General features: G+C 35.3%; 1 protein-coding gene across 7 annotated transcripts in view; it reads right to left on the minus strand.

The window, feature by feature from the left end:
• The window catches only part of RYR2 (ryanodine receptor 2), a 746,950-nt gene that overhangs the window by 171,912 nt on the left and 559,756 nt on the right, over window positions 1-15,282 (minus strand). For all 7 annotated transcript variants that reach the window (XM_067025663.1, XM_067025662.1, XM_067025661.1 and 4 more), the window contains 6 exons: window positions 14,582-14,672; window positions 12,384-12,524; window positions 10,586-10,749; window positions 8,289-8,367; window positions 6,068-6,157; window positions 5,145-5,282 (listed from right to left, as the gene is read on the minus strand). In XM_067025663.1, coding sequence (XP_066881764.1) covers window positions 5,145-5,282; window positions 6,068-6,157; window positions 8,289-8,367; window positions 10,586-10,749; window positions 12,384-12,524; window positions 14,582-14,672 — 703 coding nt within the window. The remainder of the gene's footprint in view (window positions 1-5,144; window positions 5,283-6,067; window positions 6,158-8,288; window positions 8,368-10,585; window positions 10,750-12,383; window positions 12,525-14,581; window positions 14,673-15,282) is intronic.

The raw sequence follows: 15,282 nt of genomic DNA on the forward strand, positions 1-15,282 counted from the left end.
TTTTAAAAAAAGCATTAGACTCCGCAAATTTTGTTCAATAAATGAATCAAACAGAGTTGATATCGATAACTTTATTTGTTCCTGAAATAAAATTCTCAGTATTTAATATCCTCTTAGACCATGTTCCTTATATAACTGAAGTTTATATCCTTTTAGCTTTAGAGTAAGTTATTGAGGCTGGTTTAAAGAATGCAAGTAGATATTTGTTTATTCAGACATAGATTCTTTTTATGTTTTTCATAACCTGTTTCTCTCCTTTACATCCACAGAAATCACAAGACTGGCCAGGTCTTCTATAATTTCAAGTTACCTGGGATACATACCATCTCTGTATTTAATTAACTCTAGTCTTCTTAGCAATAATAATAACAACAAATAACATCCACCGTGTGAATGGTTATGTGCAAGGCCCATAGATTATCTCATTTCTTTAGAACAATTCTGAAAAGGAGATACTGATTTTTGTCATTTTAAAATGAGAAGGAAGAGGATCAAAAGAATTAAATAATGTTAAGTCATCATATCATGTAAATTGTAAACAGCAGAATCAAGTTTATAAAGTAATTCTGACTCCAAAGCACTTGTCAACTTTCTTAAGATGGCCCCCAATGTCCTGCCTGATTTGGCCCCTGAGACCTCTCTTCCCATCTCCTTGTTACTCAGAAGCTCCAATCGCACTGGATTCCTCGTCTTCCCTCACACACGCCAGGCCACACGCCCATCTCAGAGCATATGCACAACGGGCAACATCCGTCCCCCAAATAGGTCCAACTCCCTCCCTTCTATTCAATTTATCTTCTCCATGAGATCTGCTCTATTAGCCCTATATCATACAGCAACTCATCCCCAAAGGCTACCCAACTCCCCTGCTCTGCACTCGAAATCTGCCTTTCCATGCTAGGTTTTCTCTTTCCATAATATTTATCACATTTTGATTTAGTATGTAGTTTACTTATATCTATCATTTACTTTCCCCATTAACGTGTAAGCTCCATGAGAGCAGAGGTTTTTGTCTATTTTGTTCATGGACCTATTTGAAGAGCTTAGGATGTTTTTGTCTATTTTGTTCATGGACCTATTTGAAGAGCTTAGGATAGTACATGGAACATAGCAGGTGCTCAGTAAATAACTGTTAAAAGAATGAATGAATCATTCCTCTATCCTAGCCTGTATTTTAGTTCAAGATAGGTAACACTTTCCACATTTCATTCCCATCTTCCTCTCCTTCTCGGGTTATAAACTTATTTTTTAAATTTGTTTAAATAATTTATACCCTACATGTGTAATAAAAACCAGGTACAAGAAATTAAAATTGGGAGGTAAATAAGTAATCACTGAGAACCTGTGGAATATGACTGAAATTGTCAGAAATGTCCTCCTTTTCTGCTGACTTGAGTGACGACCAAGAAGTCAAAATCCACCAGTTTAGCTGCTCTACTCAGCATCTCCTCACTGATAATTATATCAGCATCTATATACTCTATTCTTTTTTTTTATTTTATTGAAGTATAGTTGATTTACAATGTTGTTAATTTCTGCTGTACAGCAAAGTGATTCAGTTACATATATATATACATCCATATATATATATCCATATATATATATATATATATATATATATATATATATATATCCTTTTTCATACTCTTTCCATTATGGTTTATCACAGGATATTGAATATGGTTCCCTGTGCTATACAGTAGGACCTTGTCACTGATCCATCCTATATGTAACAGTTTGCATTTGCTAATCCCAAACTCCCAATCCATCCCTCCCTGCTGGCAACAAGTCTGTTCTCTATGTCTGTGTATCTGTTTCTGTTTCGTAGATAAATTTATTTGTGTCATATATATTAGATTCTACATATAAGTATACACTCTATTCTATATCCTATCAAGTTATTGGTTTTGTCATTGTCCATATATTATCTTAATATGCACATTAAAAAACCCTAATTGAGTGGCAAATTTCCTGAAATCATGATTCATGTAGTGTTCACGGTAGACAAAAGACATTAACAATGTTATTGATCCACGTAAAAATAATAATGATCATAATTAGGTCTAACATTGAAATAAATATATGCCTGTCACTCCTTTAAGTGATTTATAAGCACCACGACATGTAATTCTCACAACAATCTTTTAAATTAGATGCTCTCTTCTGTTTCATTTTAAAAAGGAGAAAACTGCAGCACAGAGAGCTTAAGCAGTTTGCCTGAGCTCACAAAAAAGCCATCTACTCCACGGTGAGGCCAGGATTTCAACCCAGACAGGCTGTGCCAGATCTTGCTGAGTTAAACACAGGCCACTTCTGCCTCACAGACGGAGTGCTGAGCCCCAGTGGAAGGAAGCTAAGAATATCAGCTCCAGAATCATGTCAACAAGTGATCTCAATTCACCCAATTGCAGTCCTTACTATAAAGTGATGCCACCAAAGTGTGCCTTAATTTATTCAAGAGTGTGTCTATTACATAATAGCAAACATCTCTATAGTCACACGGGAAATGAGTAATGGAGAGGAGAAAAGATGATAACTGAAAAAGATGATACTACTGTTAGGTTAGTAATTAAGAAATGACAAGCTATTTTAACATTTCAAATGATGTTGGATTATGCTTAAACAATGTTTGTGTGAAAATCATGGCAAGGATTATAAATATATTTGTGGCGTATGTTGCTCTCTGTTTCTGATACTGATAGAAATACAGAAATATTCTTTCTTTTTTTCTTTTTTTTTTAAACTACTCAAAGGCCAAAGTACTACAAACTCAAACACCCTCTTTTATTTACCTTTGAAGAAATGCTCTCTGGCATTAAAAATATATAAATAATAATGGTAATAATAAGCGTTACCATTTACTGAGGTAAACAGATTGAGTAATGTGCCCAGTAGTTTATTTCTAGAAAGTGGTGGTCCCAGGATTGAAGCCCCAGTGGTCTACCTCTAGAGCTGTCCCTCTTAATCTGTACATCTGGCATAAGCACCTCCTAATATTTTGAAATGATGTAGGAAATTTAATAATATATGTCATATGTCACACATGTCACTCTGAAAAACATTAAGACTTAAGAGATGATTATATGGGTATCAATTAATAGTATCTATTGAGGGCTTAATGGGAACTGAAAACTGCACTAGGAGCTAAGCGGGGTGTAAGGAAGAGCAGAAATATATACAACATACACAATTTTGTTTTTTTTTAAGCCATCCTGAGAAAAGTTTATTGAAATTCAGATAAACATAATTATGATTTTCCTGGGGTTAAAACAAGGTAATCCTTTTCTGAAGATGGATTGGTTATAGCTTGTGCATTATAATTTACAGAGTCTGTAATCACGTCCGATGTTTTAGAATCAGTTTCTTAAATTTCACGTAACATTTTAAATCTGACATGATCCAGTACCATTTTGGAGTTTGTTATGTTTCATCATCAGTTACTGCTTTTTTTTTTTCAGAGGTGCTTGCAAAAGTATGAAATCTATAAGTTATTTTAGGCTTCAGGTGAGCATGGCTAAAACTGTGGTATGAACCTTTGCTTCTCTCCCTTTTCTGGTATTTTTGAAAAATTCTAGAGATGAGACAGGCAGAGACATACTCAGCAGTCTGCCTTACTTGCTCTGACAGCAGTGGCAGGAAAAGGTATGGCAAAGACAGCAACAAAAGAACGGAGTACCCCTCCTTTCTGTTGCAGCCCCTCCCTTGCCCTCTCTGGGCTGTGCTCCAGCATGTTATATAGGCCCAGGTTTTCTGGCTAATAGGTCTTTTTTTCTTGTCTGCCTCCTACCATTTCTACCCATTATTGATGGACCACAGAATCGGCACCGTTATTGTTTCAAAGGGCATGTTCTCGTTCAACATATACAATTTTAGATTAGAGCACATAATTTTTGCTATGAAGGGCAGTGTGAGAATCTATTTTATTTTTCCTGGCAGAGCTTAAAGTCATTTCCATTATGTAATAATTTCCTTATTTCATACAACTTACAGGACAAAAAAAAAAAGACATCATTCTATTCTCTGCACTCTGAGCATTTTGTACATACCACTAGCCTAAATCTTATTGTCGTGGTAGGTTTAACTAGACTGTCTCTAACACCAAATTGTGAGTCTTTAGGAGTAGAATTGGATCTTATTATCTTTGTATTCCTATCACCTAGTCCTCAGTTTGTGCTCAATATTTGTTCAAACAGATTAAAACAAAATGTGATTTAGTTAGAACTGTGTGCATACATGATAACAAGGTAAAATACGCTTTTACAGCTTCTATCTCCAGGATACTTAAGAGAATATGATGTAAAATATGCCCAAATCAGAACTTAATCTATTTAACAGTACTATATTTCAAATATGAAGCATGTGAAGCACACGCTTTGAGTACCTTCATTTTCTTTTTTTTTCAAAACTGTCATCTGTATAAATGGCAATAATAAACACAATAGTTTGGTTAAACCAAAGGCAGTGGCCCAAGCAGTCTGGAAAGGGACGACGACAGGTTTAGCTCCCAGGAGAAATGAAAGGGCCAGTTGGTATTTGGTCCCCACCTTGAACCCTCGGTTCTCAAGGTCAAGGCTGTCCTTACTCTGCCATCTTGAACACAGAAGCCCCACAGCCACCCTTGTTAAGTTGACTGGACTTCCTTGACCTGATCCACTAGCGGTGTGCTCTTCAATTCCTGCGCTGCCTGTCTGGTTCATATCTTCCCTTCGCAAGTGGGCAGGTGCTCAAGTCCACTTGTATGGGGCATCCATGGGGGTTTTAGATCTGGATCACTACTATATGACCACCCCTCTAGCTCCTAAGAACCAACCTTCAGTTCTTACTTGTTAGGAGACACAAGCTCTGTAGACAACCTTTTTGTGGATAAAGGAACATATTTTACATCCTTCATTAGCATAACTTTAAGACTTTATCGAGTACTCCTTTATATACTGTCAGAAGTACAACCTGATATATAAATTCCAGTACTTTAACCAAGACCCAAACTCACTTAAATGAAAAGGAACAGAGTTTTTCCCCCCTCTGAACTTTATGTTAGTCTTCAGAATTTTCAAGTTAGTTGTTTTGGAAAACACAATAATTAAATGAAATATTCAAATTTTTTAAAATAACATAAACAGTGGATTCATCACTGTGATTCTTACCTGGCTTGTCTGGGAAATACGACGAGTCCGGTTATAAAGGGCCATGCTGTCTCCCTCTCGTGTTCTTTCAATTCTCCACCCCCAGGCCAGCATAGTTTTTAAGGATTCTTTGATTGGCCAGCGATAAATTTCTTTTTCCTAGAAAAAAATCAGAAAGAGGGTGGGGTATTATGAACCTAAACAAAAATTTACAATATTTAATGCTTTGTTCTGAAATACTCTGTCTTCACCTAAAATTTTGATTGGCATTGTTTATTTAAAAATTAAAAAGGAAAGTAAAAATTCTGAAGAGCAGAGTGTGAGCTGAGACCTGTTTGACTAATGCTGCTAAGAGGGATCCTATCTTATTATATTGCATGAGGCTAATTTCCTTTAGTTTCCCAGATTCTGATACTTCAGACAGAAACTAGAAAGGAGAAACACAATTAGGAAGAAGTGCCAGATTATATGACATGTGCTTGAAGCCATTTCTACCGTCCGAATGAACAGAGAAGTAACTTCCTCTGTAAGCACCAAGCTAGAAAATCCTTTTCACTTCATTTTTCAAGATACTGCTTTCCCCTCAAAGAAGTGAAATATATGAAAACATAAATAATAAGCACATTACAATATATTACTTCATTATCCCTTCTCAAAAAACTCTTAAGAATGAAAAGAATATCTTCTAAAGTCTTAAAAATATAGGAGAGGAATAAAAATAAAAAAGAAACAAAAATATTAAGTAGAGAAGAGAAAAACCAATGAAATACTGACAGAAAATGGTACTACAGAGAAAAAAACAATAGATAAAAAATGGGACCTTTGAGAAAAGGTAAAAATAGTATATATAAAATAGACACGTTAGTAAGAAATTTACATAACGAAGAAAAGAAAACTTCCCCCCCAAATTAAAACCATATAAATTTAAAAAATAAACACATCACCTTTTCAGATAATAGTTTATATGGCTTCATTAATGGCTGAACTTTAGACGAGTCTGAATATATTTCTCCATAGATCCATCCATTTGCCAACTAAAAAAAAAAATCAAAATTGTTTTACATGCTTTAATTTTAGAGAGTGTAGGTGTGCATGTGTTTAAGTGTGTACTTGATAAAATAAATCTAAAATGAACCAAGATAAGGATTAAGGTTTGAACTTTATCCAGCATAAGTCAATAATAAAGACTTTCATTGTAGTCAATATTATTTTGAGTAACCACTTGGAACAAATCTTTTTATCCAGAGATTAAAAGCATCCAGTCTTCCTTAGACAGGTGTGTGATTATGTCAATAGCCCTCCCCTAGGAGGAGGCTAAAGGTTGCATGACCCCTATGATATTCATTTTGACCCATCTTGGGACCCCAACCTGTGTGACGAATAAGTGTGAAACACTAATTTTAAACAGGAAAACTGGAGCAGCTGGCTTATTTGGAAGGCTCCCTGAATAATGCTACTTGTTTTGCCCACTCCTTTGTCCAATGACCTCTCAACACATTTGTTCCATGTGATTTTGCCCATACAATTTGGTGCATTCACTGTTTCCCTATATCATTTCATTTATGTCTATGGAATCCGGGTAACTAGGCTGAAATAGATCAAGACTGCCTTCCTGTAAATATCCTCTCCATCACCACCCCACCAACTCAGTCTTTAGAGACGACAGACACTTCACTCTTACTGACTTACCTAGTAAATTGATTAAGTTACTGAACAGAGAAAGAGCCATACACTTAACAAAACAAAAAGGGGGTTTCTTGGAAGGAGGGACTGGTTGGCTGAGCCAAGGATTGAAACTTAATATCAAGTTTAATAGGGTGGGGCTTCCCTGGTGGCGCAGTGGTGAAGAACCGGCCTGCCAGTGCAGGGGACATGGGTTCGAGCCCTGGTCCGGGAAGATTCCACATGCCACAGAGCAACAAAGCCCGTGCGCCACAAGTACTGAACCTGCGCTCTAGAGCCCACGTGCCACAACTACTGAAGCCTGCGCGCCTAGAACCCGTGCTCCACAACAAGAGAAGCCACCGCAATGAGAAGCCCACGTGCAGCAACGAAGACCCAACACAGCCAAAAACAAATAAATTAAAATAAATAAACTAAAGAAAAAAGTTTAATAGGATGATACTGAGTTGGCACATAACACAAGCAACCCTTGGAACCTTCGCTCTTTGATTTTCACTTCGCCAAATCAGTACATGCTTATTTTAGATTCCTGCTTCATCTCAACTTAATTTCTCTGACAAAGCTATTTTAACCATCTTCTCTAAGTTTAACTAGGCTTAACTTAAATGTTACCATATTTTTCCTCCAGAAAAATCTCATAATATATATGTAGGACTTATGTCACGGTTTGCGACTGCTTTAGTTATCTCATTCAAGTTATCTTTTCTTGACAATGCAAATAAAACATGCCATCTTGCCTCATAAGTGAACTGCAGATCTACTTAGAGATAAGAAATACAACAGAAGAGTAGAAGGTGTAAATAATCACTAAATTCTGCTTAATAATTTTCAAGATTTTATCTAATATAAAATTATACATAAAGCTAAAGTTCCCTTAAAAGATGTCTGGACCTAGAGCCACTATTTCTTACTGAAGACCTTAATGATAGTTTTTAAAAAAAATTTTTGAAGTATAGTTGTGTTAATTTCTGCTGTACAGCAGAGTGATTCAGTTATACACACACACACACATATATATATTATATATATATATATAATATATATATATAATTCTTTTTCACATTCTTTTCCATTATGGTTTATCACAGGATATTGAATATAGTTCCCTGTGCTATACAATAGGACCTTGTTTATCCATCCTACATATAATATTTTGCATCTTATTACTACTTTTTACTCTCACAAAAATGTATGTTTAGAAACTATATTTGATTTAATTAACAGATTTTTTTGAATTTTTAACACTGTGCTTTTTATGAACACAAATATTCATACTCTTATGTGCATTATATGTACATCATTGGCAGAACTAAGTAATTTATTAGACTAAATATTATGTCAGCAAATCATAATTAAATGTTCTTTCCTAATCTAAAGCTCTCACTTGAAAGTAGAAAATTGTCATGGTCAGAAATATCTGAGCCATGATCATTCATTAGGTACGTTCAGTACTGAATTAGAATGTGATATTCTGACTTTTACCTTGTCCATTGACCACTTGTCATGGGAATGTTCTGCATATTTGTTAATGAAGTATTCCAACTTCTCAGGAATTGTAATACTATGAGAAAAATAAAGAAAAAAAGGCTTGATTTTCACAGCACTTACAGGGAATCATATTAATAATTTACTCACAGCTTATGACTGCTTATACCCCATTCGATGCATAACTGTTAAAAAACCGGTTTAACAAGGTATTACTTTTCCATATGGTAGGAACAATATAAGAAAAGTCAAGCAGATAAGGTTCTATCCACTCATCTTATAATGAGTCACACTTCATGTCTTAATGTAAGTTATATACAATAAAAATTATACATAGTATAAATAAAAATAATTAAAATGTATTCAAAGAAGAGGACAACAGATAATACCAATTTTTTCTTTAAACCTGAATGAAGATATAGTTAAATTCAACAAGCTTAAAGACATACTTTTCTCCCACATTCGTTCTTTGAAGTTATTCCTCCTTTTGACTTAAGTCTCTTAGGCAACAATTATAAATGCGTAAAAGACTGCTAAAATCTGACTTGTTCCATTTTTAAATGTAGTAAAATTAATTTTAAGTTGTTTGCATACAACTAGTGATATGTTAATAATTTTAAATGTTAATGGTCTATATATAAATTCTAGATGTTACTAATATGAACTATAGGGAAAAGTAATTAACCAATTCATGCTTTATGATTTTGATAACATTTCTTCTTGATTCCTTTCATGCTTAAATAAATATTTAATCCCTCGAACAGATGTGGGGTCCATGCAATTGAAGACCAAGTCTGATGGTGAATGTAAGACTTGGGACTATCAAATATATCTATGAATGGAAAAAATAACTTATGAATGCAATTAACTTTGAGAACAGAATTATAAGTAAAACCTAGTATAAGGAGATGGTTTACTGTTCTTTTCTAGCAGTGTTATCAGTTAGTAATTGAACTTTATGACAGTCACATACTTAAAAAACAATATGTAAAAAAAATCACAAAGATGTAGAAATTACTGATATCACTATGCAAACCTAGCCTGTTAAGAGGTCCCCAAAGGGGCTAGCCGAGGTAAATTAATATACATGCCCAACACTTATTCATTAGTTGGATTTAACTAATCAACACCAAAGCCATAACACTGTTCTAATGTTATTTTAAAAACCTAGATTATATTGTATGTTAACAAACCACAAACTTACCCAAGTAGGAATGTGAACATGTGATATTTTGGTTTACTTACTTTAGAAGAGATACAAAGGGTCAATCACAAAAGCCAAATACTGGGGGGGGGTAGAGTCTTTTCTCACAGGACTGTTATCAAATACCAAACATGCAAATTTAAGGCATTATCAAACTAATGGCATACCACCGGGCTTGAAATTTGGATCTGGTTATGGAAGCTAAACCAGCTGAGGGGCCACCCAGAGACCTGAAAGCTGAACTTCCAAGCAAATGCAGATGCTGTGGATGGTAAGTACCAAGTGACCACCTTTTGCTAATACTGATCTTGCTGAGTCACCACGGAATGGGGAAGATAATGCAGCATGAAGAGCAGCCTCCCTGCAAATGGGAAACCATGGTCCTACTTAAAGACAGTAACAACAACAAAAATGCTGAGACTCCAAACACCTGACGCACCCAAGCATCCTCTCCGTAGAGCAATTTACGCAAGTAGGTACATGGAAGAGCTTTCATAATGATAAGTAATATATTATCTGTGGTTAAGGTTGTCACACCGCATTCTCAATCCATGCTAAATTTTCCAGAAATATTCTCATTTGATATTCCCTTCCCTCTCACGCTGTGCTTTATGAGGCTGAACATAAGCTGCTAACCCTAGAGCTGGCTGAGATGTAGTGATGATGAAGTGATGCCCCGTAGCTCACAGAAAGAGCTTTCGCACTGCATGCTGGGAGCACCCTGAATCAAAGGCTAAACAGAAGTTGGCTTCAATTATTAATAAACATTTAGGGTAGAATGTCAACTAAAAAATATAACCGATATGCTTTCTTGATTCTCATTATTACAGATATTGCCATGTGGTTATGTACAGAGAATCCTGATGATGTTAAGAGTATATCTCTTGGAAGGTACATCTTATCTACTTCTGATATTTGTATAACCATTGTTATTGCTACTATCATTTCATCAAGTAGAGGGACCCCTAGTAAAAGGATACCAATTCAAAGGGGGCATGGATGAGAGAAAGTTCACTTTAGTACCTTATTCAATTTCAGACTTCACACATCATTTACAATAAAAATCTGCTGCAATAGAAAGAGTCCATACTTTGAGGTATCAACAGGTTGGGGGTTAAAGTTCCCTTCAGAATCCATTGACGACTGTTTTTCCATCACACTGACATAATTGGACTCCATGCAGTCTGGAGGCAAAGCTCCCGCAACTGCACTCAGGCAAGGCAGTGCCAGTTTGAAAAGTTCTGCTTCATATTTCTGGGAAGAGACGGAGGACCAGAAAATAAATACTCCATTACTAGCGAGCAAAAGCCGTCAACACGATGCCTGCGGCTGACACGATGCTGTAAGAGAAAATCTGAATGACCTCGGGCTGGCTCAACCCCCCAAAGGATTCTTTCTCTAGAAAATGGAAACTATAGCCTGACATCCCATAAGATGAGATGACGGAAGCTTTGTACTGCAGGTGCAGCATAAAAGGAATAAAATCTTTGCTTCTCTAAACGTTTGTTCTCCAAAATCGGAAATGAAGTGAACCTGAACAGTCTACATGTATAACGTGTCTTTACAACATAAACATAATTTCAGTCAATGAGGACTATTGCTGCACCACATTATAAAGACTAGACATGAAAAATACCCAAAGTATAACATTCCAGAGAGTAAGGAGTTTTAACTGGTCTGTATTGCATTACAAAGGTATGAAAAATAAAATTCTGAACTGAGAAAGAAATTCTATAGGAGATGTGCATAATCAAAATTTCTGGGGAGAGGTATTTGTATATTAATTACATAAGTAGTTAAATTTGTATTTTTTAAAATCAAAAATAATAATTCCTTTATTATTTAAAAAAATTTAAATTGAAGTGTAGTTGATTTATAATGTATTAATCTCTGCTGTACAGCAAAGTGACTCAGTTATACACATCTGGACATTCTCTTTTTAAAAAATATTCTTTTCCATTTTGCTTTATCCCAGAAGATTGAATACAGTTCCCTGGGCTATACAGTAGGACACTGTTGTTTATCCATTTTAAAAGTTATCTCACTTTAAATGTTCAATTTTAAATTAAAGCTGTAAATTCTTCTCAAAATACCTTCTACATATTATTTCAAAAATGCTCCGGGTTTTACCCAAGGCAATTCAGCAAGAAAAGCATTGAGTTGTAGCTACCAAATGTAATCACAGATAAACGTCCCTTATTATGCAGTAAACTCTTGGTTATTACTATTCCAGTCATCTGAGAATTTCTCTTTGGGAATTCAAACTGATTTCGATTAATAATTTAAGCATAAGCATACGAAGCATGTTGTTCTGATTTTCTCTGAAATAATACACTCCAGTCTTCTGAAAGTATATGAACTATTCATTATAAATATGGCAACTATAATGGAATGTCACATACATAAAGCACTGAGTACTTAAACCTCCACAGCAGCAAAGTGGGAAAAGTCAGTAAGGCCACTGGAATATTATAATTTTATGAGATTTAATATTTACTATTTTTATATTTGACAGGATTTTTTCAGGCTTTATAAGATTGGGGAGGTGACTGCCTAGGGAGGGTTTGAGTCCAAAGAAGTCCAAATGTACCAGAAACTGATCAACTCATGTGCATAATTTCCTAAAATGCTTAGCCATTTTAAAGTCAAAAAATGTTATGATCATAAGGAACATGTTACCATCATGATTATGAAAAGTTAATATAAATTGCATTCTCAACATTTGTTATAAATGAAGAGAAAAAAATGAAACTATGTCGTCTTTTTTTTTTTTTTTTATGTCAAGTCTTGATGAGCAAAGACCATTCCACTATTCTACTAGGAATACTATCTTACCAAGATCCTATGGCTTTTCAGTTGTTTTCTCATACAAATAAAACCGCAGTTACCTTTTGAGACAGGGCATCAAAAATGCCCCAGAACAACTTTCTTGATAAATGAAGTTCTTCTTCTGAGGCAGCTCCAAAGTTTCCCCACCCTCCAGGAAGGCAGTAGTATTTCCAGCATCTTTCATAATGATTTGTCAGCAGCTAGGTGGGAAAACAATTCTAAGAGCATTGAGGTATATATTTTCCATTTCCTCCCAAATGGCATTCTAATGCCATGTAGTAAGGCCAACTGATATGGAACTGCTCAATCCCATATGAATTCTTTTGGAGAATACTATGATCTTATATAGGATGTCTCCTTAAATTTAATGCTGAGCACAGGACTTAGACCAAATGACCAATTTCACAAATTATCTTGAACAGAATTCTTTAGGAGGTTGTTTGGTTATCTGTGTACCCCTGAGTTCTACTTTAGTTGCTATAATTTACTTATAATTTTATGACTTGTTATCCTGGAATCCATGCATGTAACAAAGGGAATGATGACACACTGACCCAGAGGATACAGCACCTAAAATGTGCATCCTCAAGGGACAATACCTCTGAATACTTGTGCTTCCTCTCTACCTACCCTGAATCATTACACTTTACGATTTGCTTCAGAACGGACATCTCTAAGTAAACTCCCCAAACTGCCCTACTTCTGTAATTTCTTTATCTGTAGTTCTCTTTGGTGGTTTTGGATGTAATTTATTTTCTTATTGAGGGTCTATGTTCCTTCTTAAGTTTTTAACCTACCAATATTTTGTGGGACTAAACTGGAAGTTCAAAGACATGGATGGAATTTTTCAATTATTCGGTAGCTCTTTGGATCATTACTCTGGATATATAAACTGAAAAATGTTCACAACTATTTGCCAAATTAATAAAATTATTATTAATAGTAATTAAAATAGAATTATTTTTGAATAAACTGTAAAGTTTTGGACCCTCTTTCCTATAGCTAAGGAGGAAAGTAAATTGAGCGTTACTCTTATTAAAGCTAACTAGGTCTCTTACTGTATAAATATTTCTTCTCGTTTGGTCTCCCTCACAGTTACGAATCTCACACACACACACACACACACACACACACACACACACACACACACACACACACACAATTTAGGAATCTCAAATGATGAAATACTGAGATCTAATTTGCTTAGAGTAACGGGCAAATATCTATAATGCAAAAGAGTTTTATCACATAAAGTGATACTGTATCTTTTTTCAGGTATTTTCCAGCTCATTTGTATCAAGAAAATTTTGCATGACAAGCAAATGATAAAAACTGTAAAAAAACCAGGATTTTCAGCAAGGATATAACTTACTTTACATAATTCATCAATTTCTCTAGATTTATTAAACCAAAATCACTTTTTGTAGAGAGAGATTGTTTTTGTTAAGTATCCAGGTGTGTTTAGTGTAAGAGCAGCTGAAAAGAATAGCAGCTTATTTTTATCTTAAACCTCTTTTCACAGCACAATTACTGGGTGGCCATGAGGAAGAAATGATGTTTACCAGGTGGCAGAGCAGAATGGCCACCTATAAAAAGTCCACTACAGGACAATGAACTCCACGCACAGACCATGCCACTAGATCACACATTGGTACACACCTAATACCTTAATTGTTGAGCCAGGATTGGTATATTACATGACAGGAAAATATTCCCAAGTCAATAAAACAGAATGAGACTTGATCATTCACGAACAGAATACTAAAGCTGGGAAGCAAAAATATCAGGGACTTTACTCTGTGACAAACTGTAACTGCATATACATAAAGATTATATTTGATCCTTACGAAATGATACTTGGAAACTGTCATTTGATTACCAACTTAGAAAATGTTGTTTTTAAAATCTATTCTTTATGCCTGAGGTTGCTAATACTTTAGGCCAGGCCTATTACCATGTTTTCCAGCCTAAGAATATCTTGGCTCATCTTTTTCTTGTGGCCCATTCTCTTTCCGTTGATTTCTACTTCCATTGATTTACAGTAAACCAATCTTAGGATTTCTCTGGTCTTTTATCACTTGTTTATTTTAGGTTGAGGTACACATATCTATAACTTACATGCCCATTTCAATAACTGGAAGAAATTTTCCAGCATCAAAGGTCAAACATGATGTATCTGAGAGATACACATATTGTAATAGGAAACAAAGCCAGAGGACCCAGTAATCAAATAACTACAAACACTTCCTGTACTTACCTTAAGAGGCATCTTTGCATGTTCATTTAATAATGGGACATCAAATACTAATCTTCTGAGTAAGTGCTGCATCATAGAAGGTCTCAATTGGCTGGTGGAACAAAGCTAATTTTAATAATGAACATTTAATAATGTCTAAACTAAGTAGATAATTCACTAGACTAGATTACACAAGCCAAGAAACGGAACCTACACCTCTCTTCAGATGATGTTAATCCAAAGATTAACCAATAGTTACATACTTTTGTAAAAAGTTACATTTCCAACTCATCTCTAGCTCCCTGACCTGAAGACCAACCCTTATTTGCTGCAGGAGATGTTTCCCTTCTGCCCCTTCCCTTCCTACCACCCACAACTGCAGACCCCACTGTTGCTACTAATTCAGTAAATGCTTCTTCCCTCACTCCAGTGAGTGGGAAGGGTCTTCAATGACTAGATCAGAAGCAGAAAGAGGAGGGGGTGTAGGAGCAAGAGGAAGAGAAAAAGACTGAGACCGAAATTTTGCCAGAGGAGAAAGGGAAAGAAAACTAACACACAGTGACCATTTACTGTGTCGGCAATCCTGAGTGCTTCATCTCTTGTAATATTTAGAAAAAAATCAGTGAGATAGGTATTTTGATTCCATTTCACAGAATTTTGGGGTCAGGGAACTAAAATTAGATTATGAACTCATCTCCTTTTTTCTTTTTCTTTTTTTTCAC

This window comes from Kogia breviceps, chromosome 2 (assembly GCF_026419965.1).
Source record: "Kogia breviceps isolate mKogBre1 chromosome 2, mKogBre1 haplotype 1, whole genome shotgun sequence".
NCBI lineage: Eukaryota > Metazoa > Chordata > Mammalia > Artiodactyla > Physeteridae > Kogia > Kogia breviceps.